General features: G+C 41.7%; 1 protein-coding gene across 7 annotated transcripts in view; it reads right to left on the reverse strand.

Annotated features, from left to right (window-relative positions):
* ARB2A (ARB2 cotranscriptional regulator A) overlaps positions 1–27,057 on the reverse strand; it is a 209,202-nt gene that overhangs the window by 52,270 nt on the left and 129,875 nt on the right. For 5 of the 7 annotated variants that reach the window (XM_080972935.1, XM_080972938.1, XM_080972934.1 and 2 more), the window contains 2 exons: positions 20,422–20,538; positions 14,703–14,787 (listed from right to left, as the gene is read on the reverse strand). In XM_080972935.1, coding sequence (XP_080829061.1) covers positions 14,703–14,787; positions 20,422–20,538 — 202 coding nt within the window. Of the gene's footprint in view, positions 1–10,736; positions 10,813–14,588; positions 14,618–14,702; positions 14,788–20,421; positions 20,539–27,057 lie in introns of those variants that run through there. The other 2 variants (XM_080972936.1, XM_080972939.1) reach the window with 2 other exon arrangements.

Below are 27,057 nucleotides of genomic sequence, written 5' to 3' on the forward strand. Positions count from 1 at the left end.
TAAGCTTGCTATATTTTGTCACAACATGCATTACCCTAGTTCCACATTTTTACCTTTGTACTTTGCTGCATGGAACAGAGCAACATAATTAGCCACTGGTAGGTAGTGTTTATGTTAGTTCTCAAAAGGTTAAGAAGCTGCTTATAACTAAAATCAGCTTTGCCTAGAGCTTTGGTGGCTCTGTGTAATCAAATTAGACAGGGAGGGCACAGTGTCACCTAACACAAACCAGTGGCACTTTCTTCTCTACTTTGACCTTTATCATTGGAAGTCAGAGCTTATCTTATTGCAAATATTTTTTTAAGATTAGTTTAATAAACTATTTTCAAGATAGGAGTGGGATCTAAAATATTTTCATAAATAATGCAGCATGAATGACCCAAGACAACTGGAAAGGTTTCATTTTTACACAAAAGCAGCTTGTCATTCGAACTCTAACAAAAAACTGTGGCATTTGATCCTAAATATTTTAACTGGCGTATTCACCTGCCAGCCTGGAAGAGTGTTCCTGTGTACTGCCGATGCATCTTGAGTATATTTGCCAATATGCCCTATCTCAGGGATTAGGAATCTGTGGCCTCCATCATGGCCAATGGATGATTAGAGTTGTAGCCCATCATCAGCCGGAGTACCACAGGTTCCCCAGCCCTGATGTATTCCCTCACTTTTTAAAAAAAGAAGCCACAGGAATGGACCTTAAAACAGCAATGATGCTTTTGTATAGTGTAAGTGTAAAATCATGGCTTCTTCACTATCCAATAGCTAACCAAGATAATCCATTAGCATTTCTAAGAAAATGCAGCTAACCCACTTGCGATAGTTAGGTCTCAGCCTCTAAAATGGGGCTATGTTCTTTGAAGTCAAATAAAATGAATGGTAAAAATGGATACATTTAAGGATGCTTAATAATGTACTGAGGAGAGCTCCATATCAGAAGAACATTGCCCATGGTGCTATATCCAAACTACTTTTTAAGGTAGTCATTGTTTCCTTAATCTTTGAACATCAAGTATGCATAAATATATTTTTTAAAGATTAAATAAAATAACATTTATATTATGCAGAAATCCCAGAACAAATATTGGCAGCTTCCACTTTTTTCATTTTTATATATTCAGTTTTAACTTCAGCATATATATGGCTAAAGCCTGCACAGAAGTAACAGAAAACCAATAAACACAAACATGATGCAAACACAGCAAACACAAATAATACAAGCACTTCATTGCTATATTTATTAGAAATAAAGAAAATACTGTCCATTTAACTCATAAGGAAATTATGCAGCCTGATGATTGCTACTAATATAGTAATACTAAGAAAATTTGCATATGGTTAACCTGTTCTGCCAGAGCTACAGATCATATTTCTGTGAAAGACAATTTAAAAATATTCAAAGTTTGACAAAACATCAGAAAACATTATTTTCCTCTGTTTTTTTGATGAGCCTTGAATGATTCTGCTGATTGTAGTATGTACAATTTGATGTAGGAAGATAGTTTATATTAAGAAAAAACTCAACAATGAAAGGCAATAAATTCAAAAATGATATGCCATGTGATTGTATAACAACAAATTATTTAAAACACATTGACAGTGTGATTGTATAATAAGCTAGCCTGGAAGCATTTTTCTTTATTTTTTTAAAAGAAGCAAGCAGGCTCTTTAGACAGAATATACATGTGGCATACAAATTTTAGATCTACCAGTAAGTTCCTGGGCATTCTCCCCCTTACACATGAATTGTTAAGAGACAATCTTTTTCAACTGAACGTATTATATTCATTCATCTACTCCTATTATAGATCATTCATCTGAAACAGTTAGTTAACAGCCAGCAAGTTTCTGTACTTTAGATCTTCATTTATTGCTTCAGACCTCCATTATGTGTGTCAGAAGATTAGGATGTAAAACCCTCCGAATGAGGTAGGAGTGGTCATGACCAATAGGTCAGCGCAGAACTGGGCCACTTCTGCCTTCTAAACTCAGCGATGTGGAACTAAGTGTGGCCAAACAACTAGCTGGTTGGACTCTGGCCAAGAGCCTCAAAATTGCTGACTGTTGCCACATTCTTTCAATTTTAATAAAAGGACTGGCTTAAACATTTGCTAGAGTGCCAGCTGCATTTGCAAAGTAAAAAAGGGAGTACAAGTGAAGCAAAGACATTCCCCTTAACATATGATCACTTATTTCGCTAGTAATTTCTCTTCATTGCAATGAATGGCTGTAAATGGATTAATGGCACAGCTCCAGAGAGCATGTCACAGATCTCTGCTGAACATATAAACTGTTCTATAAAACACGCTCAAAGAATCTCACTTCTTCCTAACTTTTTATTAATATATAATTTACAAGACAAATTTTATTTCGAGATTAATGTACCACTTCAACAAGACTAGGCAGAAACAGTCCCAATCAGAAAATAATAATGTAACACTTTTAAATGCTGAATAATATTAACACCACAGTAAATTACTATTTCAGTACATTTTAACTGTCTCATTACTGTAAAGGGGATAAAACCTGCTCCTACACTATTGCACACAAAGTAGTGTGTTAATACAAGAAATATAAAATATTAAGACCAAAAACCTGAATAAATTAGTCAGTGTAGTTAAACAACAAATTTTAATTTTAGATTAATAAGCCAGCCTGCTCATAGGCAAAACTCTGGCACCTTTGAAAGGCCTGCTCTTATGCAGGTCACACAGATGTCAACGTCATCCGCCCTGTGCTAAATCTGATGAAAAATAAATTAAAGCTGGTTTTTCCTTCTTGCTTATATCTAAAACCAGCAGACAGCATTTCTTCAGGTTTCTCAAAAGATCCCCTTCATTAAGGTATGAAGTATGTAAATTATTTAACTTTAATTTATAGCTCAATTAAATTGCGTAAATCAGACGATTAGTTGAGCTCTATTCAATATACATAAGGTTCTTCTCCTCAATTTTTCCAGCTAATAAAGAAAAAATACAGCAACAACTGATTATCTGTGACCAACTGCACTACAAGACTGGTACAGAGGTGCATATTTCTACATTTTTGTGAAAAGGTACTGTGAAAAGTTAGCAGAAATCATTCTATGGAACAATTTTTCAAATGTTCTGTTTCTAAAGAATGCTTAGATAAGAACAATACTGAAGCGCAGCAATGTTTGATCCTTTTATTAAATTACCAACAGTTTTAACCACCTTCCTCAAGAATTACTGTGAAGGACTTTGTGGTAAGTACAAGTTCTCCAGTAATTTCTTTAATAAAGACAGTATCTATCAGAAGCAAATTGATCATGTCATTTGAGGGCTAACTTGCAGTGGAATGCTGTCCTGAGACTTATCACAAGAAACTTCATTAGAGCAGACAGATGAAACTGCAAATGTGTAGGCCACAATAATTTGACCTCATTTTTAATGTTTAAAAAAATATTTCTGCTGTTGCTTGCATGCCTTATTTTGAGGCTATGATACTGCTTTGAAATATTTAATTCAGAATGTATCTGTATTCCACCCCCCCTAAACAGAGGATAGCAAGTAGATGGGTATAACTTAGTGAAGCTACTAAGATGAGTCGTTGGCAGGGTGAAGTGGTAGATTTTAGTAATAGCTGGAAGCTGTAAGTGGTTCTGAGCTTTGAAGTCAGTACAGCTTTGATGTAGTACTCCCCTAGTTAATCACAAGATAGTCTTGAAAGAAAAGATTTTTCCAAATTCTATTCTTAGTGTCACTGCCTGAAAAATCCTTATATGATTTTTTTTCCAGTAGAGATCTTCAAATCTGGTCTCAGACTGCTTTCTGTTCTTTCGTTCTCATACTCTTTTAAACAGCCTTTAAAATTTAAACTGTAATTAAAAGCAAGTCTTGGTTTGGCTGGTTGTGTATTAACTTTGCAAATCCTTCAGGCAATAGGCCATTGGTGTTCAAACACATCCAGAAAGTCCATTGCTATGCATACAGACTTAAAAAGGTGGTAGGCGGTCCCTAGTCTCAAGAAAAATCGTAAGGAGAAATGTCATATAAAGAGAAACAATAAGTAACCAATTTCTCAGCTTTTCACTTGGATTAAACTTTCATTTAAGGCAAACTATTACAGAAAAACTCACAGAAATATGTGAAACTGACAAAAGCTGCGAAAGACTTGAAAAAAACCAAATATTTGTAAATAGCAGACATCTAAAAGCAACAACATTTTTTATTGCAGATAAACAGTAAAGCATCAGCATTAGGTTGCTAAGTGTATCAGAAATGCCTATGACACAAAACAGTTTCAATATCCTTAATAATATACTGCTGTTTCTACTATATTTTATTTTAAATGTCATATACAAACCAAACCGCACAGTGTAGCAAAGTACTGTTATTGTTGTCCAATATTGGCAGAACAAAAATGTTAAAGTGGTTAAGCCATAATCTTTTATCTGCAGTGAAGGGCTGATAATCTGTGCACATTTGTACATGAACTCTAAAATGAAGCTGCCATTCACAAAGTCCTCTGCTCATCTAAACAGACGGGAATAAAGAACATGGCATGTGACCAGTAAATTATGAGAGAGCAACACCTCAAGGTTAGAGGTCACTGAAGATTTCAACAAATCTCACCAGATATGGCAACAGATTAAGAAAGGAGACAGATTGCCCTCCAACCTTAACCTGTTAAGACCTTTGAAGTCTTATGGTGACCTCTATTCTGCTCTTTCATATTAGTTGTTAGTTACACTAATTACAGCCTAATAGTATCCTGGTGCCAGACATTTTTTCTAAAGCCATCTAGTGAAAAATATTAGAAAAGTGGTGACTGTTCCAGCCAAATTGCAACGTGCACGTCACAAGCACTTACCCCTAATTTACAGCACAGACCTTGCAAACTTCTAGCAACAACAATGGGAAAGACATCAAAGTTTTGTGTAACTTACTGCAGGAAATCCATAAACCAGAACAAATTAATCTTCATGTAAAAACTCTGATTTTTAATTTTTTTGGCAAATTTGGCAGGTAATTTCTCTTTTGAGCACAAGATCATTTGCAATTTAATCAACTAAGGAACTCTCCCTTTATTTAGAAGAATCAGATACTTCTAACATTTTAATCTACTTTGAGAATATGAAGCTTTTTGTTTATCTATCATATTAACACATCAGATCCACTATAGTGTAAAAAAAACCCTGCCCTCCACTCCTGGACTCCCCCCAAAACCTCTCCTGAGGGTTATGGAAATGAGTGTGGGGTAGATGGTTGGAATGTCTGGGAAGACCACAAAACAGGAGGAGGCAGCTGGCTTGAGTGGCAGTACCAATTTCACTGCAGTCCCCACCCCAGAACCCAGGCCTTTTCTGAAGACTCCCTGTTCCCCAGAAGAGGCTTTTCAGGGCGTGCAATGAGAAGGGGGATAATTATTCTATGTGAGTGCCCTTGCATGAATGCAATACTGCTCAATGAAATTAGTCACAATGCTAAATAACCCCAAGTTGGGGGCTAAAGTCAAAGATAAAGTCATTCAGCTCAGCTCAGTAGGCAGGTTGTTTTTAAAAGAGAAAATTAACTTTCTCATTTTGTGTGGCGATCAACTGCATCATGTTGAATGCATTCCTAGATATGTGCACTCTTCTCCCTGTGTAGCTATGTAGGACTGTGGCTGCTTACTTCAACTGAGCTTCAGCTGCCTGAGTTCTGTTTGTTAAAAGGAAAGTCAGTCGTTCCACTCTAAACTGCTAGCTTTGAATACAAATGAAAAGAAAAACCATTAAATATTTCTTAATCAAATTTGGCAGTGGAAGGGGCAAGTTAGTGCATCTGAGCAGTCTGCTCAGTTGACTTGAGCCCCAGTGCCTTTGCTTGTTGAAAGCGGCAGTAATATATTAGGGGTATTAATTTGCCATAAAATCTTTGGCTGATTAACCACACTGAGTAATCATTTAACACTTGCAAAGTTATCAGCAAGTAAACAAAGAGTTGGGGGGATTGTTCCTGACAATCAAATATAATCATATTCATCAGACCACAAACAAGTTGCCAAATTTTGAAACACCTTGCAAAACTCAGAGTTGGTGTGTTAGTTTTTCCATAAATGCCAGGTACTAGACTTTTGGATACCAGTATCTGTCCATGGGCTGCTTTATAACCTTTTGTATTTCATCAAAAATTAAATCCCAGACTACACAAGCCAGAGGGCAGGACCACCACATACAGTAATAAGTACCTTGCTCAGCATATCCTCACCAGCTGGACAATCGCACTGGGCTTATATACCACCCATAGGCAAGTTTCAACATTGAATCTCTTATTTGGTTTGAAGCATTATTAACAGTTACTAAGGGTTTGTTCTGGAGTGCTATCCAGTCATGATCTTCTATTTCATCCCTCCAATCTCCTCCTGATACATTTTTGAATCTCAGTAAGTCTCCCCAGCCCATATCAATTAAGGCTGTGTGTAATTTAAATACAGTGGTACCTCAGGTTAAGAACTTAATTCGTTCCGGAGGTCCGTTCTTAACCTGAAGCACCACTTTAGCTAATGGGGCCTCCTGCTGCCGCTGGAGCACGATTTCTGTTCTCATCCTGAAGCAAAGTGCTTAACCTGAAGCACTATTTCTGGGTTAGCGGAGTCTGTAACCTGAAGCGTATGTAACCTGAAGCGTATGTAACCCGAGGTACCACTGTACTAACCATTCAGTCCTGTCTTGTGCTGCCATTAAAATAGATCCAAATGCAGTGAGAGATTTTGTGGCTTGTTCTTTAGTACAAGGGGAGAATTCTTGTGTTATCTAATAAGCAAATGATAGCCATTTTAATCTATGATGTACCATATTTTACTCATGGCTCACTTTTTCTGGAACTTATTTGTGTCTATCTGATTACAGACTTACATAATTAAAACAAAGAGATAAGGCAACTTGTGACGTTACCTCTAATTTTGCATGACAACATAACTTCTTGTATGTGGCTCTGTGGTGCAGAATTAAATTGGAGCAAATAAGTTTACAGGTTGTTCTGATCAAAATGTTTGCAAGTAAATATTAATGAGATAAAACTGATAATTTAATTTTGATAGCTTTAGAGTATCATTTTTCATCATTTTATATTAGTTATCAAGTTAATTTACTATTGGATTTCTTGGTTGTCATAAGACAAAGAAATCAAATGATTACTAATGTTTCTAAAGGTATCACATGATGCTCTTCACTGCATATCTATCTATCTATCTATCTATCTATCTATAAAAATAAATAAAAGACCCTTCCTGGTTTTTCATAAAAAGTCAAATTCCTCCCACTATTCTAGTTCATCTAAAATGTGGCTATTTTTTTGCTCTTATTCAGCAGACTTCTATATATATGTATAATAAAGCTATATTTTCTTCTTGAATCTTTCTAGTGGATTTTTTTTTTACATCTCACAATAGTTTTTGAATTTTGCATATCTTCAGATTAACTTCAATTCACAATTCAAAATCTGTATTCTTGATTTCTTTATCAAAAATATAATGGGTTGGGATCAATGTTGCTTTTATTTAAACTGGAGGTCAGTTAAGATCCTCTGCTAAGGCCCTTCGCTGAGTGTTCCCGACTTTAGACCAGGATGCTCCAACATGCAGCTCATGGGCCACATTTGGCCTGCTAGACTTTTTTGGTGGCTCTGGCAGGGTGGAGAACAGGAAGTGGCTCCTGGGGTAGAGGCGGTAGTGGCTTTGGGAAGGAGGCATGAAAGCGCTGCCCCCTTCACAAAGCCCAGGCGACCTTGGGCTAGTCACATTTCTTTGAAGTCTCTCAGCCCCACTCACCTCACAGAGTGTTTGTTGTGGGGAAGGAAGGGAAAGGAGAATGTTAGCCGCTTTGAGACTCCTTCGGGTACTGATAAAGCGGGATATCAAATCTAAACTCATCTTCTAGTTAGCACTTTCCCAGCTTTGAAAAGGAGGTGGAAGGGCTCTAGGACCCTGTCAGAGCCCTTAAACCTCCTTCCCAAAGCCAGGCAGACAGTGCCCCCTTGGCTCAGTGCCCAGTGCAGGGAAATGGGTTGTGCTGCCCAAATATGGTGCTGCCCCCCCATCCAGTGCCAGGAAAAAGGGAGCAAAGACAGGGCTTTTTCCCCATAGGAACTCACAGGGACTCAGCTCCGGCACCTGGGCACCATTGCCATTATTAGAGAACAATGGAGGTGTTCATGGTGAGCTTTGGCACCTCTTTTTCTAGAAAAACAGTATATGCATGCATGTTCAAAATATGGATAAGCATAATGCAGTATCAATGGACAGTGAAAAGAACTCTGCAGTCATCATGCATATAGTTTCCCTCGGCTAAGTTCACCTTTCACAAGATGCACATCACAGACTCAGAACACATTTTCTAAATCAGGAAAAGTGCCAGATCACATATCCACAAAGGCATACACAGAGCATTAAATGAAATTAATGTAGCAATTTAAACCTCTTAGAGCTGTTGTTTTAAGCTGCCTGTAGATTTGGGTATGCACCACTGCATAGGTTTACAATAGTTCACATTTCTAAGATAATCTTTTGCAACTGATAGTTGCTCCTTCATTATTTTTTTAAATGGTATTTAAGTTGAACCAGTTATTTAAAGGTGGAGACTTCAATTACTAGAGGAAACTACATAGCCAGTGTTGTACAAAAAATAATAATCAAAAAATCATATCGACTCATTTCAATTAAATTGCTTTTGACTTCTACTCATGTTCCTCATATCTGTAGTTACATTTAACAAATGAAAATAAAAAATAAAGTAAAATTCCAAGGTTCTCCATAAGCTAGAACACACTTTGTGTTTCAGAAAAAAAATAGATCATAACAATTACAATTTTCCAAGTGGCAAGACAGCATTTTCTCCTTAGATATATCTTGCTTTTCTTCCTGAACAAATTAAAGAGAAACCAGGGTGACCTTGAATGTAACCCGATACAAATATATTTGGATCTTAATAACTTGTATTACTTTTTACTAATAAAAAGGTCACATCCACAAAATAAAACAAACACATTTAAACTTTCAATGTAACTTTTAAATCAAAAGATCAATTGGTAGCTATCTGGAGTTCTTCATCCTATAGAAACTGCTTCTTTCCTCAGGTTCATCATTTGTCCCTAGCCACTGAAACTGACATGTATTTGAAAGCATTTTTCCATACATGAATCTGCTGTTATGGGGGTACAACAGGCTGCAGTGCAACAAATATACTGTGCCAACCTGTTTCGGTTCAGCTCTCAAGAGTGTGTTTGTATGTGCCTGTAAAAGGAGGAGAGGGAACAGTTCTGGGGGGGGGGGGGACGGGAGGCGGCAAAGCTTAAGTTCTTTTATTTAGTGTATGCTTGGGGTTTTTCTGTCAGCGTCACTTGGGGAAGTTCTCTATTTGCTTGTTATGTTTCCTTGGTGGTGAGAGAAGTTGTGGTGGCCTAGGGTGTGGTTGATCGTCTCTGGCTGGCTGCAGTGGGATTTGTTTGTGTGTGGGTGAGGGGGGTTGTCGGGTTAAGTTAGCCATATTGAATCATATGCCGTTGGTGGGTTATGAGCTCTTTATAGTATGAGTGGGGATTGTTATCTTGGAAGATGTTCAGTAGGGCCAGTTCTGGGGTGACTTCTAGTACCTGTTTAGTTATTTGGCTTATTTCTGGTATGACTGTGCACACTCCTTTTCTGACTGGGTCCTCGATTACTTGGTTTGGTGGGATCTGCTGTTTCAGACACAGCATATGTCTTAGAAGGCCCCATGTGGGATCATGGGAAGGAGGTGCAAGGAAAAAACTGTTGTGACAACAGTTTCTTGGGCAACTTGGAAGGGCTGTGGTGAGATCCAGAAATGGCAACCTGGAGCCCCACTGACCACTTAACTGCTCTCTTCTCCATCAGCTTGGGAGCTTTTTCCTGAGACGCTTGCAGGGTATAATAGCATCCTTTGTCGTTTGAGCATCTTTATCAAGATGTTAACAGATCTGCCTACCTTGATCAGTTGTGCTTCAAGGGAAGTGCACCAGTCCTCTGATTCTTTAATATTTCCCAGCCCAGATAGATGTTAACCAAAGGATCTCACAATAGTCATCTCCTTGCAGGAGTAAGGAAGCATAGGAGAATCAGATGCACCACAACAGGGGTCGGCAACCTGCAGCCCATGGGCCACAAGCAGCCCATTTAACTGCCCACGAGCTGCCCCCAAACCGAGCCACCCACTCGGTGAGTTCCCACGCACTGCGCTAAACTGGCGCAGCCCGGAGCGGGGACTCGTTTCTGCGGCACTGGAAATCGTGTCTGCGCAGACGCGATCCACCCCACGGATCAATCTCCGCGGGAGTGAACCGGCACAGGTGAGGTAAACCTTGCCGACCCCTGCACCACAAGAGCATCTTGGATGGGATGGTTTTCAAAGAGGGCTAGACAATTGCATGGAGGAGAGGCCTATCAAAGGCAACTAGCTGTGATGGCTATGCTCAGCCTCACGTTGGAGGGAGCAATGCTTCTGAAAAGCACTTGCTGGAAGCCACAGACTCCCCAAACATGTTTCACAAGGACCCCTTCCTTCCCTCTGCCCCAGTACCTGAGGGTCATCATGTCTCTCCAGGGATTTGGCTAGAAGAAAGTATATGTTGGGGAAAGGCTCCCCCCCTGCAAAGAAAATGGAGGAATCAGCAGGCGCCTGGCTTCCAGCCATGCTAGCACCAGTGTGGCGCATGAGGGTGGGGGACATGGGAAGGAAGCATTCCTATAGTACAGGACACTCAATTGGCATTTCCACCTACCTGAACTCTGAGGCTTTCCCCCCTTGTTCTGGCCTGGCTCTCTCCTAAGGAAGATGCAAGCTCTTGCTGGAAGCCACTGGGGGAGAGAGTGTTCCTATGATTCCCAAATGTTTCAAAAGCATCTTTTTATTCCTTTAGTTGCTTGATATAATCATAGTATGGCAGGGTTGGAAGGGATCCCAAGGGTCATCTAGTCCAACCCCCGGCAATGCAAACTCCAGCCTTCTGGTTACCATTGCAATTCTGCATGGTGTGGAGAAAGGGGAGAGAGAAATGTGTTGCTTACACTCTCATAACACTGATATGAGCCCACCATGCAGCCCTTTCAATAACTAAAGTCTAAAGGGCTGTCACATGGAGGATGGAGCAAGCTTGTTTTCTCCTGCTCCAGAGGCCCTTAGGGCCTGAAGCAGTGACTCTCCTTCCTTTGGGTTTTTTAAGCAGCGCTTGGATGGCCATTGGCCATGGGTCATCTAGTTGAGATTCCTTCATTGCAGGGGGTTGATGATCCTCGGGGTACCTTCCAACTCTACAATTCTATGATGCTATGTTTTAAAGAGCATCCAATGCGTATTTAAAGCACGACTTCCCCCGAAATGATTTGTGCCATTGTGGCTTCCCTCTCACAGACCTACAATCCCCAGAAACCCTAACAAATTACAATTCCCAGGATCATTTGAGGGAAGACACCTGGTTTTTAGAACAGGGATAGAGAACCTGCAGTTTGCTTAACCCCATTTCCTAGGAACCGGGAATGGGAAGCTCAAGTGCTTCTAACAGTATGGTTATAGGGAACAGTGTGTATAAAATATTGAATGTTAACAGGGTTATTAAGGTAATTGTATCAGAATTGTTATGGGAATGTTAAGGAGGGAGGGAGGGGGAAAGAGAGATTGTGGAATTCTGGTGGTGAGTGATGACTGGATGAGGATTTGAAAGGGAGTTTGAATGAGAGGCAGTTGAGAGTCAGTTGAGAGCAGTGGGTTCTGGAGTGGGTGGTTGCACTGGCGGAGGAAGAGGAGTGCGGGGGGAGCACACCGCCTTTGGCAGCATGATCCCAGTGGGGTGCCATCGCATCTGCCTCCACCAGGCGCCATGCCCCCAGGATGCACGCCACACCCCCAGGATGTGCATCATGCCCCTGTGGGTGGTGCACCACGCCCCTGGGTCATGCGCCAGCCCCGCCCCAGCCTGCTCTCCACCCCACGGTGCTGGAGCATGAAGCTCCTCCACTGGGTGGTTGGGCAACTAACGATTCATTTTTGAATCAGTAGTCTAGTCGTCATTTTTGTAATAAAGCAGCATATAAGATAAAAAGAATTTGAGGCCATAAGCTCAGGTACACACGTCATCCTACAATCATTTAATGAATCATCCATACGGTCTCGTTTAGTGAGGGTGCGGTACCTAGGATGTGGACCAAACATTGATCTTTTTTGTTCTTTTCTAATTTCATAGGTTTAAGTTCTGGTTCTAATGATATAACAAGGGTGGGGGCTCTTTAAATACCGGGGCTGCCACAAACTCCTTTTCTTCTTTAAAAGAATAATAATTTCCCCTCGTTTTCAAAAACACATGCATTGTCTTTTTCTTTAGGTTCTTCAGTTACATTTGTTGTGAGACATTGGTGCTATATGCAGTATAGGGTTGGGAAGAAAAGAGGGGGCCCAGCTCCCCACCCTCCCAGGCTATTAACTCTGTGAGGTCCCTAAAGTGCTGAGCCATTGTTAAGTAGAGGAGGAGCAATGCCTCAAGCATTGCCTCTCCCCAGATGAACCAATCCAGACCCTGCAATCATCATCTGAGGCCCTTGTTAATGTGCCTCCTCTTCGAGGGGTCTGGAGGATGGCAACATGATAATGGGCCTTTCTGTGGTGGCTTCCTGTTTGTGGAATGCTCTCCCCAGGGAGGTTTGGCTGGTGCCTTCATTACATATCTTTAGGTGCCAGGCAAAAATGTTTCTCTATAACCAGGCCTTTGGCTGATTAACATTCTATGGCCTTTTAAACATGCTTTTGAGAGGTGTTTTTGGTTTGTTTTTGTTTTATTATGTCTTTTGTGTTCTCAGTTTGAATTTTTATGTTGTGAACTGCCCTGTGCTCTTTGAGTGATGGGTGGTATACAAATTTAATAAATAAACAAAACAAAACTCTGACTTAGTGCAGTTGTGTGTAAGTTTTGGCCCTCCAGATGTTGCTGAGCTACAAACCCATTCAGGCCATACTTGCTGGGGCTGCTGGGAGTTGTAGTTCAGCAACTTCTGGAAAGCCAAGCTTCCCCCCACACAGCTTAGCAGGACTGCATGGATCCAATTTTTGGAATAGCAGGGCTGGCTTCATGGTGAGGTAATGACCCTCTAAGTATAGGCAATTGAGGTAACAAAGGAAGTAGCTCTGTGTCAGATGACAAATGGGTGGTCCCCCCTCCCACAATTTACTGGTCATTAGAAATACAAAGGCCTGAGTTGTGAGTTGAGTTATGTGGGGTAGAAGACTGAATCTGCAGGCTAGGCAGCTGGGAGTGACAGAGCCATGTCTGATTTCTGTTGGAATCCAAGGCTGTTGCAATGGGAGATGCAAGACTCTTGGGGTGTTGATGCTGTGAGCTCCTCCGTTATAGGTTGAGATTGTATATATATAAGTAAATAAATTGTGTATCCTAAAGACACCATAGTCTCCACTGTCCCTTATTCTGAAGGAATGGTGCCTGGAACTCCTGGAATCTTGCACTGCTCAGAGACTCTGGGTGGCATGCAACAGTATTTATAAAAATGCAATTCTTAGGTGTCCACAGTATTTTTGGAAGAGCAAAAAAGAAAAAAAAAGAAAAAAGGGAGGAGACCAGAACAGTTTGGCCATGCTCCCATTGGATTCATGTCCATAATCCCACTGACCATGCCACTGCAACCTCCTAGCCACCCCACCAGGTCTAGTGGCTGCCATAGGCTGCTGTGTCCACAACGATTAACTAAAAGTGTGTTACAAGCACATCGTTTTTTTCTTTGTATGTTCTGAAGAAGTACAAGTCTGAAGAAACAAAGGCAAATCAGTTGTATAGCAACACCCCTTTATAATATGAGGCCTAACATTCAGTCACAGTATAAGAAAGAATCCAAAAGGGGAGCTGCAGAAATTCCAACTAGAATTCCTCGCACCCCGAATAGTAATAATGATTTCTTGCAGCTCAAGAGACATAGAACTAATTCACACTTGCAGTTTACCAGTCCAGCAATCCACCTTCAGATGAAGTGTGAACTCAGCTGCTTGGGAGTAATTGTATTCTAATCCTTAGCAATTTGCACTTCATTAATGAAGTGAGAGTTAACCCTTGCTACCACCTTGCTGAATTGTATGCAGATCCTGCTCCACTTCTGGTTCCTCCTGGAATTTAGAGGTGGGGTTAAAAGGAGCATTTTATTTTATGATGTTCTATGTTTTCTAGAAAGAAGCACGGTATGTCTAGGAATGTTACAGAGAGGCTCGGGTGACCTTCAAATACTGCAGCATCCCACAGCAATGGGTGAGAAAAGACAAGTACAGGCAAGATACAATGGAAAGTTTAGTGCCCTGGGATGAGAAAAATACTTCCTGACAATATATTAAATATGCTTTTATCTCTGAAAGGAATTGCAGACAGGTAATCCTCAGTTAGTATGCCTTCAACTAATCAACAAAAGTGCTAGGATCTCACTGTTCTATTCCCACATTAAAATCCTGAAGGCTAATGGTGTTGGAATTAGATAAGGTTAAAACACGGAGTGGGGAACTTTCTTGTAAGTAAATAAGTAAACTTCCACTTGCACTCTGAAAGCTGACTTCAGTAGCAGATATGGTGCTGTAACTGGATCATCATTTATATTGTATCGTTTCAGTATATATGTCCTACAGAAAGCAGAAACAAGCATCTACAATAAAAATATAACAATACAAACTTTTAAGTTTCACTTCTGGTTCAGAGTTTGCATACCTGCAGAGACACGTGGACAGTCAGGTAACATGGACTCTACTGATGTATCTAGAGGATCTGAACTTGACACCCAATTACAGCAGTTCTGAAATTGAAGGGAGACAAATTTGAATAAGAGCATTTATTCAGAACTTTATGTATCCATAACTGCCAGATTTTAAGAATAGGGATTGCAATGCCAGAGTAAGGTGACAACTGCAGTTTGTGAGCTGAAGCTCAACAAGAAGTAGCTATCATCCTGGGGTAGAAACAAGCACAACAATAGGGAGGGTGGGAGGGAGATGCAAAAAAGGGCAATGCAGTGAGCCAGTATGAGACACGCTCATTTTTTATCCCTGGGGGAGTGGATATGAGTGGAGTTCTCTGTGGACCCAGTCAGACCCACCCCCCAAAGTGAGCCTGCCTGCCATTGGTCCAATCTGGCAGGTAGGCTAACTCAATCTATCCAACCAGAGGGAGAGACCAGGGACTCTTCCCTCTGGCAGGAAACCTCCCGATGCTGCAGCTGCTATGGCGGAGGACAGGCTCTGCCCCGCAAAGCTGCCAACAGCTTAATTAATTGACCATTAATTAATGATCATTTATCTCTTGTTTACATATATACCAGTCAGAGAGTGGCTGTAAAGCTGCATGTAAGGAAATATATTAAAGAAAACTTTGTTCACATATTAGTACAGTACTGATAGGTTAAATGTAAAAGTTTCTCTTTATGGAAATACGCTACATTTATTTTTACATTTTGTTTTCTAATCTACATCTTTGGCTAAACAGTATCAGTTATATTCTGCTTTATTATGATTATGATTATTAAATTTTTATCCCACCCTATACCAGTAGATCTCAGGATAAAATCACGATACAGAAACACAGAATACATAATCAGAATCAAAATCAAAATAAGAATAACCCAGTTGCTTTACTTTACAACTTAATTGCTAAATTTGCATATTAAACATATTTATAAAATGGGCAAATCATTATTTCATTAAATATTTCATTCACAATTTTTTTCCTGTAGAATAACAATCTACAAAAGCTTTTGTTAAAATGTTAAGAATTTTCATTTCACTTTTTAAAAATCAAATAGCTACATTAAAACACAGAAATACTCTTGTAACATACAGCCAAACAAATGTGTAAATATTTTTACTGAAGAATTTTATTTAAAAATCCCATTAATCATTGTTTCAAAATGGCCGATTGTTCTTCCTTGCAAACAAGCATGTATTGTATATTTTTAGATGCTTGCTGCCCTAGTTGTGCACCATGGAATCCGTCCTCACTGTGGAAAGATCCTTGACTGGTAGATCAAGTGTCTTATTGTAGTTCCTTAATTCATTCTGTCTGGAAGAAGATGTCAGCTGTGTTGCAGTGAGGAGAGAATTTCAAAGACTCCAATCCCCACCAATAAAGGCAGAGGAATGGCTTTTGAATAGATTTGTCAAGGCAACCCTACTGTTCTGGGACCAGGGAGAGCAGGAAGAACATAAAGGAAGGGTTGCTGTATGAGATTAGAAAGTGAAGTTCACAAAGCATGGCAGATTTTTGTAAGAAACAGTAGATCAGTAAAACCATTGAACTGTGTGAAAAACCCATGAAAACAGTTAAAAATATAACTGGCTAGTGTGTTTGTTATCTTTTCACTAAAATGTTAAGATGGCAATATTTCTATATTTCACAAAGGCTTTAAGATGCACATTTTATAATTTGCATGCCAGTTTTTAATTAACAGCTGATTGTGGAACTGTAGCACAGTAGTAAATTACAAAAGTAGTGGAATTTTTATGAAGTATTATATTCATTTGATATAGGTAAAATTAATATTATTACTGATAGAACGTTACATCAGAGAATTTGAGATAATACAGAAGATTTGAAGACAATTAACTAGTTTTATATACAATGTGCCACTTGCCTGTAAGAACTAAGTATTCTCAAATGCAAAGTAAAGATATGAAAGTGGAAGATTTGTTTTATCAGTCATCACAGTGCCTAATAAATTCAAAAACTATGACTTCTATTGGCACTAAAAATAGGCAGCTCATGATATAGGGTAGATAGATGAAATGAAGAATTGCTATTTTAACTATTAATTATTTCAATGACAGCAATTAGCACTACATACACAAAGCAATTGAGAGAAGATTTTAATTATTATTCATTCTACCACTAGATCTAAGCCCAGTGAAGTAAAAATATACCCAGGTGACAAGATATAGTTTTAGTAACAATCACCTGAATTTCACACAGTGTAAAAATACTACTTATATGAGATTCTTTAACATCCCATCCATATTTTAATTCACTAGCCAGTATTCTTATTCTTTAAGATCCACTTTCTGAGAATGAAATAAAAGATAATGAACATGTCATGTTTAAATGTATTCAGAGAACAATTAATTATCAGATTCAAAATGGGAGACTTAAATTTAATATATATATATTTCCTTATGGCATGTATTTAATGTTCTGCGTTCTCATAAAGCAACTTTGGATTTTCTAACAAAGGCTTTAGAGGTTTGGGGGTTTTTCTTTCCTTTTGTGTGTATGTATTTCAGGTCAGAGTTGTCAGCCTTTATCCTAGACAATTCTCTGTCCTTACCATGGTCTGTAAAACTAAATGGTTAAATCAGAAACATTAAGGTTACAAATAATATTTTACGAAATAAATTCTAACATTCAATCCTGATTAATAGCACTGGGCCAACTAGCTGACATTGGCTGAAATCCTAAATGGCTTCTCCATTTACATAAGGTGTTGGCATTTTTCATCAATTCCCACTCAATAAGCAGCCCTGCTGCACCATATCTTACACTAGTTTTAAGGTTTCCCACCTCAGTGTGACTGCCCCATTTTGTGGAACAGCATCACTGCTGAGATAAGGCAGATGCCCACTATCTGTACTTTCCAGAAACAATTGGATACATTTTTGTTTCAGCAAGCTTTTCTAGATAGATGAAAACGACCAATAGCTTCACATAGGGGTTAAACAGCATTGTGGAGAAAATAGTGCCTTGCACCATAAAGATACCGTATTTTTTGCACCATAACACTCACTTTTTCCTCCTAGAAAGTACGGGGAAATGTCTGTGCGTGTTATGGAGCGAATGCCTACAGATGGCGGGGAGATCTGCTGCAGTCGTGAGCAGAGGATCCATGGTTCCCCTTCCTTCCCTCCTCCGTGGCTCGCTTTGAAACAGCAAAGCAGGAGAAGAGCCGCTGAGTGGGGAGGAGAGAGGGACAGAGGCTGCTTGCTTTAAAGGAGCAAAGCGGGAGAGGAGAGGAGCCGCTTACACGAGTGTAAGTGGCTCCTGTCCGGTTGGCTCCTTTAAAGCAAGCAGGCTCTCTGTCCCTCTCTCCTCCCCACTCAGCTGGCTAAATAGCAGCAAAGTTTTTCAGCGAGCCAGGGAGGAGGGAGAGAAGCAGGGCCTGCTTGCTTCTCCTCTTACACCCCTCTTCTGCATTATTAACAGCATCCTTCTCCACACACCCCACGCGTGTTCCTTGTCCCTTGAGTGCTTTTCCTTCCCTCCCCACTTAAAACGTGGTTACTAAGCATGGATCCACATGGATCCTCAGGATTTTTGCATTGGGCTACCTCAAACTCACCGTCAGATCACATGTCTGTGGCCACAGCATGAACCACAAAAATCATACACCCACTGTTTCGTTTAGAATATTTTTTTTCTTGTTTTCCTCCTCTAAAAACTATGTGCGTGTTATGGTCGGGTGCGTGTTATAGAGCGAAAAATACGGTAATTGCCACGGGGTCAAGAAGTTCTCTCCCAATGCTATTTTCTGGACTTGGCCTCAGCAGTAGGACTGGAAGCGCTATAACACAGTTCCCCAATCCAGGATGATACCAACATCAATGGTATGAAAAGCCACAGAGAGATTAAGAAGGAGCAAGGTTCCTTGCCCTGTTCTCAGCAGAGGTCACCCACCAGGGAGACCAAGGCCAATTTAGCCTCATGGCCAGGGCTAAACCAATTGTAACTGATCTATGTAACCCATATGATCCAAGAATTCTGGCAGTTGACCTTCCACAACCCTCTCTACCACCTTATCTTGAAAGTGGGCATTTGTAACTGGTTGGTAGTTAGTCTAAGGCAAACAGATCTAGGGCCAGCTTCTTTAGGAGTGTCCATACCACTGTGACAGGCATTGGTCCCTCATGAAGTGAGCATAAGAAGAGCCTGGTGGAGCAAGCTAATGGCCCATTTAGTCCAGCATCCAGTTCTCATAGTGGTCAATCAGATGCCTGTGGGATACACACAAGTAGGACCTGAGCACAGCACTCTTCCCTTCACCTGTTTCGACAATGGTATTCAGAAGCATACTGCCTTTGACAGTGAAGGTAGAACATATTCATTGTGGTTCTGTTTGCCTTTTTCATACACTGGGTTGACATTGCTCTGGATGCAACCAGTCAAATTTAATAAGCCAAGAAGGATGGGGTAAAGCATAAAGAGGACATGGATTTTGGGGGGGGGGGTGTCAAGTGACTTTATCCTCAAAATGTAATCGGTTGGTTGAAGGACTCTGGTGGGAGTCAACAACCCTGCACTATCTGAAAGAGCTCTGCCAACCAACTACTTAAAGATACAGCACAGGCTGCAAAATGCACCTTCTTCATCATCCGTACTGCCACATAGTAGGCACACTGATGTGCGTTAACCACTGTTTGGTCAACCTAAAAGTGAAACTTGCGACCCTTGTACTCCAGTCTTATGAATATGTTACGTAAAAGCACACACAGTCCTGATACAACAAGAAATGTATGTACATTTCTACATAAAGTGGTACCTCGAGTTACATACGCTTCAGGTTACATACGCTTCAGGTTACAGACTCCCCTAACCCAGAAATAGTACCTCGGGTTAAGAACTTTGCTTCAGGATGAGAACAGAAATCGTGTGGCGGCCACGCGGCAGGCCCCATTAGCTAAAGTGGTGTTTCAGGTTAAGAACAGACCTCCGGAATGAATTAAGTACATAACCAGAGGTACCACTGTATTTATTTTACAAGGTTGGCATCTCACTGTTCAAGGATTCACAAAGGAAAGAGCCACAAAAAATACTCTTCAGTTACAAAGAACTTAAGTGCCAGAATCAGAGAAAAGGGAGTTAATGAGCTTTGAAGTCATCCTGAAGTCATTTCCTCCCTTTTTATGACTTGGATCCTGACTTGACCTTCCACAAGTGGTATTTCATCCAGTGGGGACTTCTGCTGGAGAAAAAAGGGGGAGAAGATTTTCCCACTTTGCTCTGCATCTGATGCCCCCTTATTCTTCTGTAGTATTCCTCAATCCTCCAGAGCAGGCTTCCTCAAACTTGGCTCTCCAGATGTTTTTGGCCTACAACTCCCATGATCCCTAGCTAGCAGGACCAGTGGTCAGGGATGATGAGAACTGTAGTCTCAAAACATCTGTAGGGCCAAGTTTGAGGAAGCCTGCTCCAGTACGTATTTATTTTGGAGAAGGGGCACATGGTTTAGCAGGGCCTAGGGGATCCATCAAAAATCACCTTCCCCTTCTTCCGCAAGCAGGAAACAATAGAGTTCTGCTCATAGGATTTGAGGATCCAAATATAGTTACATACCGATTACATAAATGAAAGGAAATCAGACTATGTTCAGGCCACAGGGTAAATTTCAATGAGCATAATAAAACTGGAAAAGATTAGGTTTGCCAGCACACACACCAGAATCAAGCCTCACCTCTCGCATCCACTCTCGAATAGTTTTGCCAGCTTCTTGATGCCACACGTTGTGAACTGAGTCCGTCAATGCCACAGCAGTAACTTTATTCTTTACTTCTGCCTCTCGTTGAATCATCTGTAGAAAACACAAATCCAAAAAGTCTTAAAGTGCAAATGCGTCTAACTTTAAGCTCGCCAAACTACTCAAGTCTTTTTGCTTTTCACAGGAATCAATTCTAGAATTTAAAGGGATGGGTAACAGCTTTGAGGGTTTCTACAATCAAGCAGTATATAAATTTTATGAAATAAAATGAATTTATGACATAAAAATGATAAACCACAGTAAAGGAAAGCCAAGATTCACAAAGGGACTTCAAACTATTGTTTATGATCTTGTTTTGCTGGTACCCAGGGTCAAGTTCACTCACAGAAACAAGCTACACTTTCATTTCTTTAAACAAGCCATAGTTTAACATTATGTGCTGACCGGTCCTAGTCTATGTTCTTAAACTGTGATTTATGAATACGCACAAAAAGAATTTTTCAAATAATAATAGTGTACAACAGAGAACACAGCATTAGAAAACAAAATAAAAAAATAAGAGAAGAAACATTTGTTGAAATAATGAATGATAAAAAAGAGTATATATAACCTATGTATTGGGTGGGTAAAATGGTACTAAACATCTTCGTTTTGCTCTTTTTCATTGGGTACAACTTAATGTTCATTGAATTTGCTGTTATGGCTAACTCAGCATTTTAAAATTACTATATTTTATTGAGTTCGGCTATACTTTAAACCCTTAGCTAAAGAAGACACAAATACCATCACTATAATGTAATGTGAACATAGGTATTTTCATGTCATATCAGAGCAGTGGCCCATTTATCTAAACCAGAATCTTTGTTATTATATACAAAGGGTGAGTTTTACACAATCAATGTACCTGGCTATATATTTGTGATGATTAGCTGAGTTTAGAAGCAAACATCTGTTGGATTTATTTTTAAACACACATCTTCTCTGGATGGGAACACATGGGTCATGTACTAACAATGTGTAATGCTTTTCCTGGATTACTATTTACTGGTACAGTCAGCACTAAGTGATTGTAGTCTTTTCATCATTAATTTGAGGACTGTCTTGTTGGATCAGATGAAAGGTTCATCTAGTACAAGGTTTTCCCCCCCCAACACTGGGCAGTCCCCAGAGAGAGGGCAGCCTGATGACATTGGGAAGCTCCTTTTGCATATAACACTTCAGCTCAATTTGAAAGGATTTAGTATTTACCGTATTTTTCGCTCCATAGGACGCACTTTTTCCCCTCCAAAAATGAAGGGGAAATGTGTGTGCGTCCTATGGAGCGAATGCAGGCTTTCGCTGAAGCCTGGAGAGCGAGAGGCATCGGTGCGCACCGACCCCTCTCGCTCTCCAGGCTTCAGGAAGCTATCCGCAAGCCTTGCAAGCCCGGTGGGAGTTCCCGCGGGCTCACAAGGCTTGCAGGCAGCAGCCTGCAGCCCCGGCGAGTGTCCGCAAGCCTTGCGCGCCCGGCAGGAGGTCCCGCCGAGCGCGCGAGGCTTGGGGCAGCAGCCTGTCGCCCGAAGCACGGGGAGCCCTCCGGAGGGCTCCCCATGCTTCGGGCGAGTGTCTGCAAGCCTTGAGCGCCCGGCAGGAGGTCCCGCCCAGCGCGCAAGGCTTGGGGCGGCAGCCTGTCGCCCGAAGCACGGGGAGCCCTCCGGAGGGCTCCCCGTGCTTCAGGCGAGTGTCTGCAAGCCTTGCGCGCCCGGCAGAAGGTCCCGCCCAGCGCGCAAGGCTTGGGGCTGCAGCTTGTCGCCCGAAGCACGGGGAGCCCTCCGGAGGGCTCCCCTTGCTTCGGGCGAGTGTCTGCAAGCCTTGCGCGCCCGGCAGGAGGTCCCGCCCAGCGCGCAAGGCTTGGGGCTGCAGCTTGTCGCCCGAAGCACGGGGAGCCCTCCGGAGGGCTCCCCTTGCTTCGGGCGAGTGTCTGCAAGCCTTGCGCGCCCGGCAGGAGGTCCCGCCCAGCGCGCAAGGCTTGGGGCTGCAGCTTGTCGCCCGAAGCACGGGGAGCCCTCCGGAGGGCTCCCCTTGCTTCGGGCGAGTGTCTGCAAGCCTTGCGCGCCCGGCAGGAGGTCCCGCCCAGCGCGCAAGGCTTGGGGCTGCAGCTTGTCGCCCGAAGCACGGGGAGCCCTCCGGAGGGCTCCCCTTGCTTCGGGCGAGTGTCTGCAAGCCTTGCGCGCCCGGCAGGAGGTCCCGCCCAGCGCGCAAGGCTTGGGGCTGCAGCTTGTCGCCCGAAGCACGGGGAGCCCTCCGGAGGGCTCCCCTTGCTTCGGGCGAGTGTCTGCAAGCCTTGCGCGCCCGGCAGGAGGTCCCGCCCAGCGCGCAAGGCTTGGGGCTGCAGCTTGTCGCCCGAAGCACGGGGAGCCCTCCGGAGGGCTCCCCTTGCTTCGGGCGAGTGTCTGCAAGCCTTGCGCGCCCGGCAGGAGGTCCCGCCGAGCGCGCAAGGCTTGGGGCGGCAGTCTGTCGCCCGAAGCACGGGGAGCCCTCCGGAGGGCTCCCCTTGCTTCGGGCGAGTGTCTGCAAGCCTCGCGCGCCCGGTGGGAGGTCCCGCCGAGCGCGCGAGGCTTGGGGCGGTAGCCTGCAGCCCGAAGCACGCGAGGCTTGGGGCGGCAGCGGGGGGGGGAAAATTTTTTTTATTCATTTCCCCCCCCAAAAAACGAGGTGCGTCCTATGGACCGGTGCGTCCTATAGAACGAAAAATACGGTACAAGCCTTCCTCAGAGAACTCTTCAAGAACTGTTTTCTGAGAATATTTTCCTGGTTCATAAGTTGGAAGTCTCTTGTGCATCTACTCTTTTAAATTGTTGAAAAGCACCAATTTTTCAGTAAGTTTTCCATTGCCCTTCAAATCTTAACCACAGATCAGATACGTAGCTGTGCGAAAACAGAAAAAAATAACACCAGTAGTTGATTTTTAAGGCTCCAGAAAACTATGTAGTTATTTGAGCATAGCTCTCAGGAGTGTTTGAATAGGGCACAGCTCAGATAAACCCCTGAGCCTTGGAAACAAAGGACATGTGAAATCTCCAGATTTGTAAACCAAGTCCTAGCGAGCTCCCCCAAAGCTGAGTTTTACAGCTTTGCCAAATTTCCTATACACATTCCTGTGTAAGCCTTTCTCCTAGCAAATATGACTGGTTAGACCTCTACTGTAGCCCTAATACCATCTCTAACAAGCTGCAGGAGTCAAAAAGAGCCAAGTTAGAGTGGTACCTGCCACTGTGTATGCATGGCATAAAATAAATATTGTCTACCTCTCATATGTAAAGTGTTGTAAGTCTGAAATTTGGACAGTTTGTACCGTTCCCCATCACAAGAAATCTTCTAGACCAAACCGGAGTGATAGGACATCTAATATCTATTGATGACAGTGTTTTTCAAACTTGGGTCTCCAGCTGATGTTAGACTACAACTCCCATCATTCCCGACCACTGGTCCTGCTAGCTAGGGATGATGGGGATTGTAGTCCAACAACAGCTGGAGACCCAAGTTTGAGAAACACTGTTTTATGATGATTCTGAATAAAGGTTTTAACAAAGTATTCAACATGCCTTAATTATAGAGCTGAATCTCCCTACTGATAAATACACCAACCCAACCAAATGTGTGTGTGTGTGTGTGTGTGTGTGTGTGTGAGAGAGAGAGAGAGAGAGAGAGAGAGAGAGAGAGAGAGATTTCTGTTAAAAAATGTTTGTGATGCCTGAAGGCTTAAAAGGAACTCAATGAGAGCACACTTTTCACTAGGACAGCAGTTAGGAAGAAGTACACCCTTAAAAAAAAAAAACAATCTTCCCTGTATTTGACTGACATCTTGGAAAATAAAAGAGAGGAGTCTTCAATATAGAAATAACCAAGGAAAGAATGCCAGAAGATTGTGTCTTAAAATATTTGCTTGTAATGTAGAAAATACCCAAATGAGATCTATTTACAAAAGATATAGCTGAAACTAAACTAAGTTGATATAAATCACTTTAGATGCAAGATACCTGTGACGCAACCTAATTCCATATCTTTAACTAAAATATCATTTGGAAAGATATTGTTTCTTTACGATTCATAGATGAGAGCCTCAATGCAACAAAAGTTAGTTGTAACTAATTCCAGTTGAAATCAATGCAACTGTAGTCAGAACTAACTTTAACTAGGTTGGGGCCCTTTAAGATTGGCAATAATAAGATTTAATATTTAAGGGCCCAAACTCAGCTAAAGTTCATTGTAACTAAGTTCCAATGATCTGCCAAACACTGGAAATATGGAATAAGACCACAAGGTGTCAGCAATTCCCATGTTCACCAGTACTACCATTGGGCACAAGCATACAATACTTGAAGGCCTTTAAGAAGGATAGAGAAGCTCTGATGACTTAGTTGATGTAATGAGTGACCAATGAGTATATACATGCCTTGGGCTTCTGCAAAACACTGTGTAATGTCCAAAGTGGAATTGCTTAGCAGAGATACAACATTAGATGTAGAGCTTGAGAATTCTCATTATTTTACAAATTTCAAATCAAAGCTACTTGTCAAAAGCAGTCCTTACTTATCCAGAATGAGATAACATGTAAAATCACAAAGCAGCAGCATTTCATTCCTCATTTTTATTTTAATGTTTAAATCCCAGAAGTAAATAGCTTTTAAAAATGAGTAACATGAATCTAGTCCTACTTCTGCTTAGATCAGCTTTATGCAATGGACAGCCAAATATCTCTTGGAATATCACAGAAGACTGAAACAATAGCTCTTCCTATTACCTGGCTCTTGTCCTCTGAGGAATGTTGCCTATGAACATAGAAATTGTATTCAGCTTGCATGGCTAATAACTATTAATAGATTTACACTACACAAACTTTTCTATTTTTTAGGACATTGAGTCACTGCTTGTGTGAGTAGACAGCTTGTGCAACCAGTACCGCTTCCTCTCCTCTCTGCAACCCATTTACTTCCTCCCAAACCTCTCTAAAGGTAAAGGTAAAGGGACCCCTGACCATTAGGTCCAGTCGTGACCGACTCCGGTGTTGCGGTGTTCATCTCGCTTTATTGGCCGAGGGAGCCGGCGTACAACTTCCGGGTCATGTGGCCAGCATGACTATGCCACTTCTGACGAACCAGAGCAGCGCACGGAAACGCCGTTTACCTTCCTGCCGGAGCGGTACCTATTTATCTACTTGTACTTGAAGTGCTTTCGAACTGCTAGGTTGGCAGGAGCAGGGACCGAGCAACGGGAGCTCACCCCATTGCGGGGATTCAAACCGCCAACCTTCTGATCGGCAAGTCCTAGGCTCTGTGGTTTAACCCACAGCGCCACCCGTGTCCCTTCTCCCCAAACCTCTCTAGAACCACCCAAAATGGTATGGATGAAGCTTGTTTGAGCAAAGCTCAGGCAGGGCAAAATGCCTTGGCCTGACTTGGGTTATTCCTCCAGCCAAATGCAGCCTGTATCTCCCCTAGCCCTGCAGCCCTCAGGAGAGGATTTTGGGGGAGAAAGGGGAGAGGAGGGGAAGCAAAAGAATGGTTGCACAAGTCACCTTCAATTTGTATAGCCACTGTATACAACTCATTTAAAATAACTGTGTATAACTAGTTTATTTTGTCTCCTGCAAAAAAAAGAAGCTCTTATAACTTCACTGGATCAATGTGAATGTTAATAATATTAGCAGGGGTGGCGAGGTTCTATCCAGTCTTCCCATACTCTATACTATTCCTGATTTTGAAAATCTTGATCATTTTTGTGTAACTGTCTTTTGCACTAAATTAAAAACTAAACTTAAATAAAAAACAAATTACCCTTGTAATAATGTGCACCAATGCATTTATCATTGTAGTTGCCTTTTCCTATATCCTTTTCAGCTCTAGAACTTTTTCAGGTGGCTGGGGGAAACCAACACTGTATGCAGTATTATAAATGTAGCTGGATAACAAAAATATATAATGGCATTATTTTTAGCACTTTTCATAATAATCTCCTATCCCTAAACCTCCATTTTCCACCCCCACCCCCCGTTTATTAGATTGCTGCATGTGTGTTTGGTGGTGGTGAGAGAGATAACCAAAGCATCTGGGATAATTAAGTCTACACTATATTAATTTGAAAAGTACATAGTTTTCCTGATTGACTGCTGCTGGGCCTACCTGGGCAACCTATGGAGATTCTAGTGACTAGAAAATCTGACAGAATAAAGTGCACTAAAGAGAACGGGGAAACAGCAGTTCTTTAGGACCAAGATATTTTCTAATTCCTCATGTTGAAACAAATCACTCTTCAGTTGCAAGTCTGAGTTCATTTGCTGGCTAAAATATTTTGCTTCCTAGCTTCTTTCTAGAAAGCAGATTGAATTTTGGCATTGCACAGGGTGCTGCTGAAATCTGAAAGACCAAAGTCTGCCCCTGACTTAAGATCTATCTAGTCTACAGTGAAAGGGACGCGGGTGGCGCAGTGCTCTAAACCACAGAGCCTAGGGCTTGCCGATTGGAAGGTCGGCAGCTTGAATCCCTGTGTCGGGGTGAGCTCCCATTGTTCGGTCCCAGCTCCTGCCCACCTAGCAGTTTAAAAGCACGTCAAAGTGCAAGTAGATAAATAGGT

The sequence above is a fragment of the Podarcis pityusensis genome (assembly GCF_964106645.2).
Source record: "Podarcis pityusensis genome assembly, chromosome: 11".
Lineage (NCBI taxonomy): Eukaryota > Metazoa > Chordata > Lepidosauria > Squamata > Lacertidae > Podarcis > Podarcis pityusensis.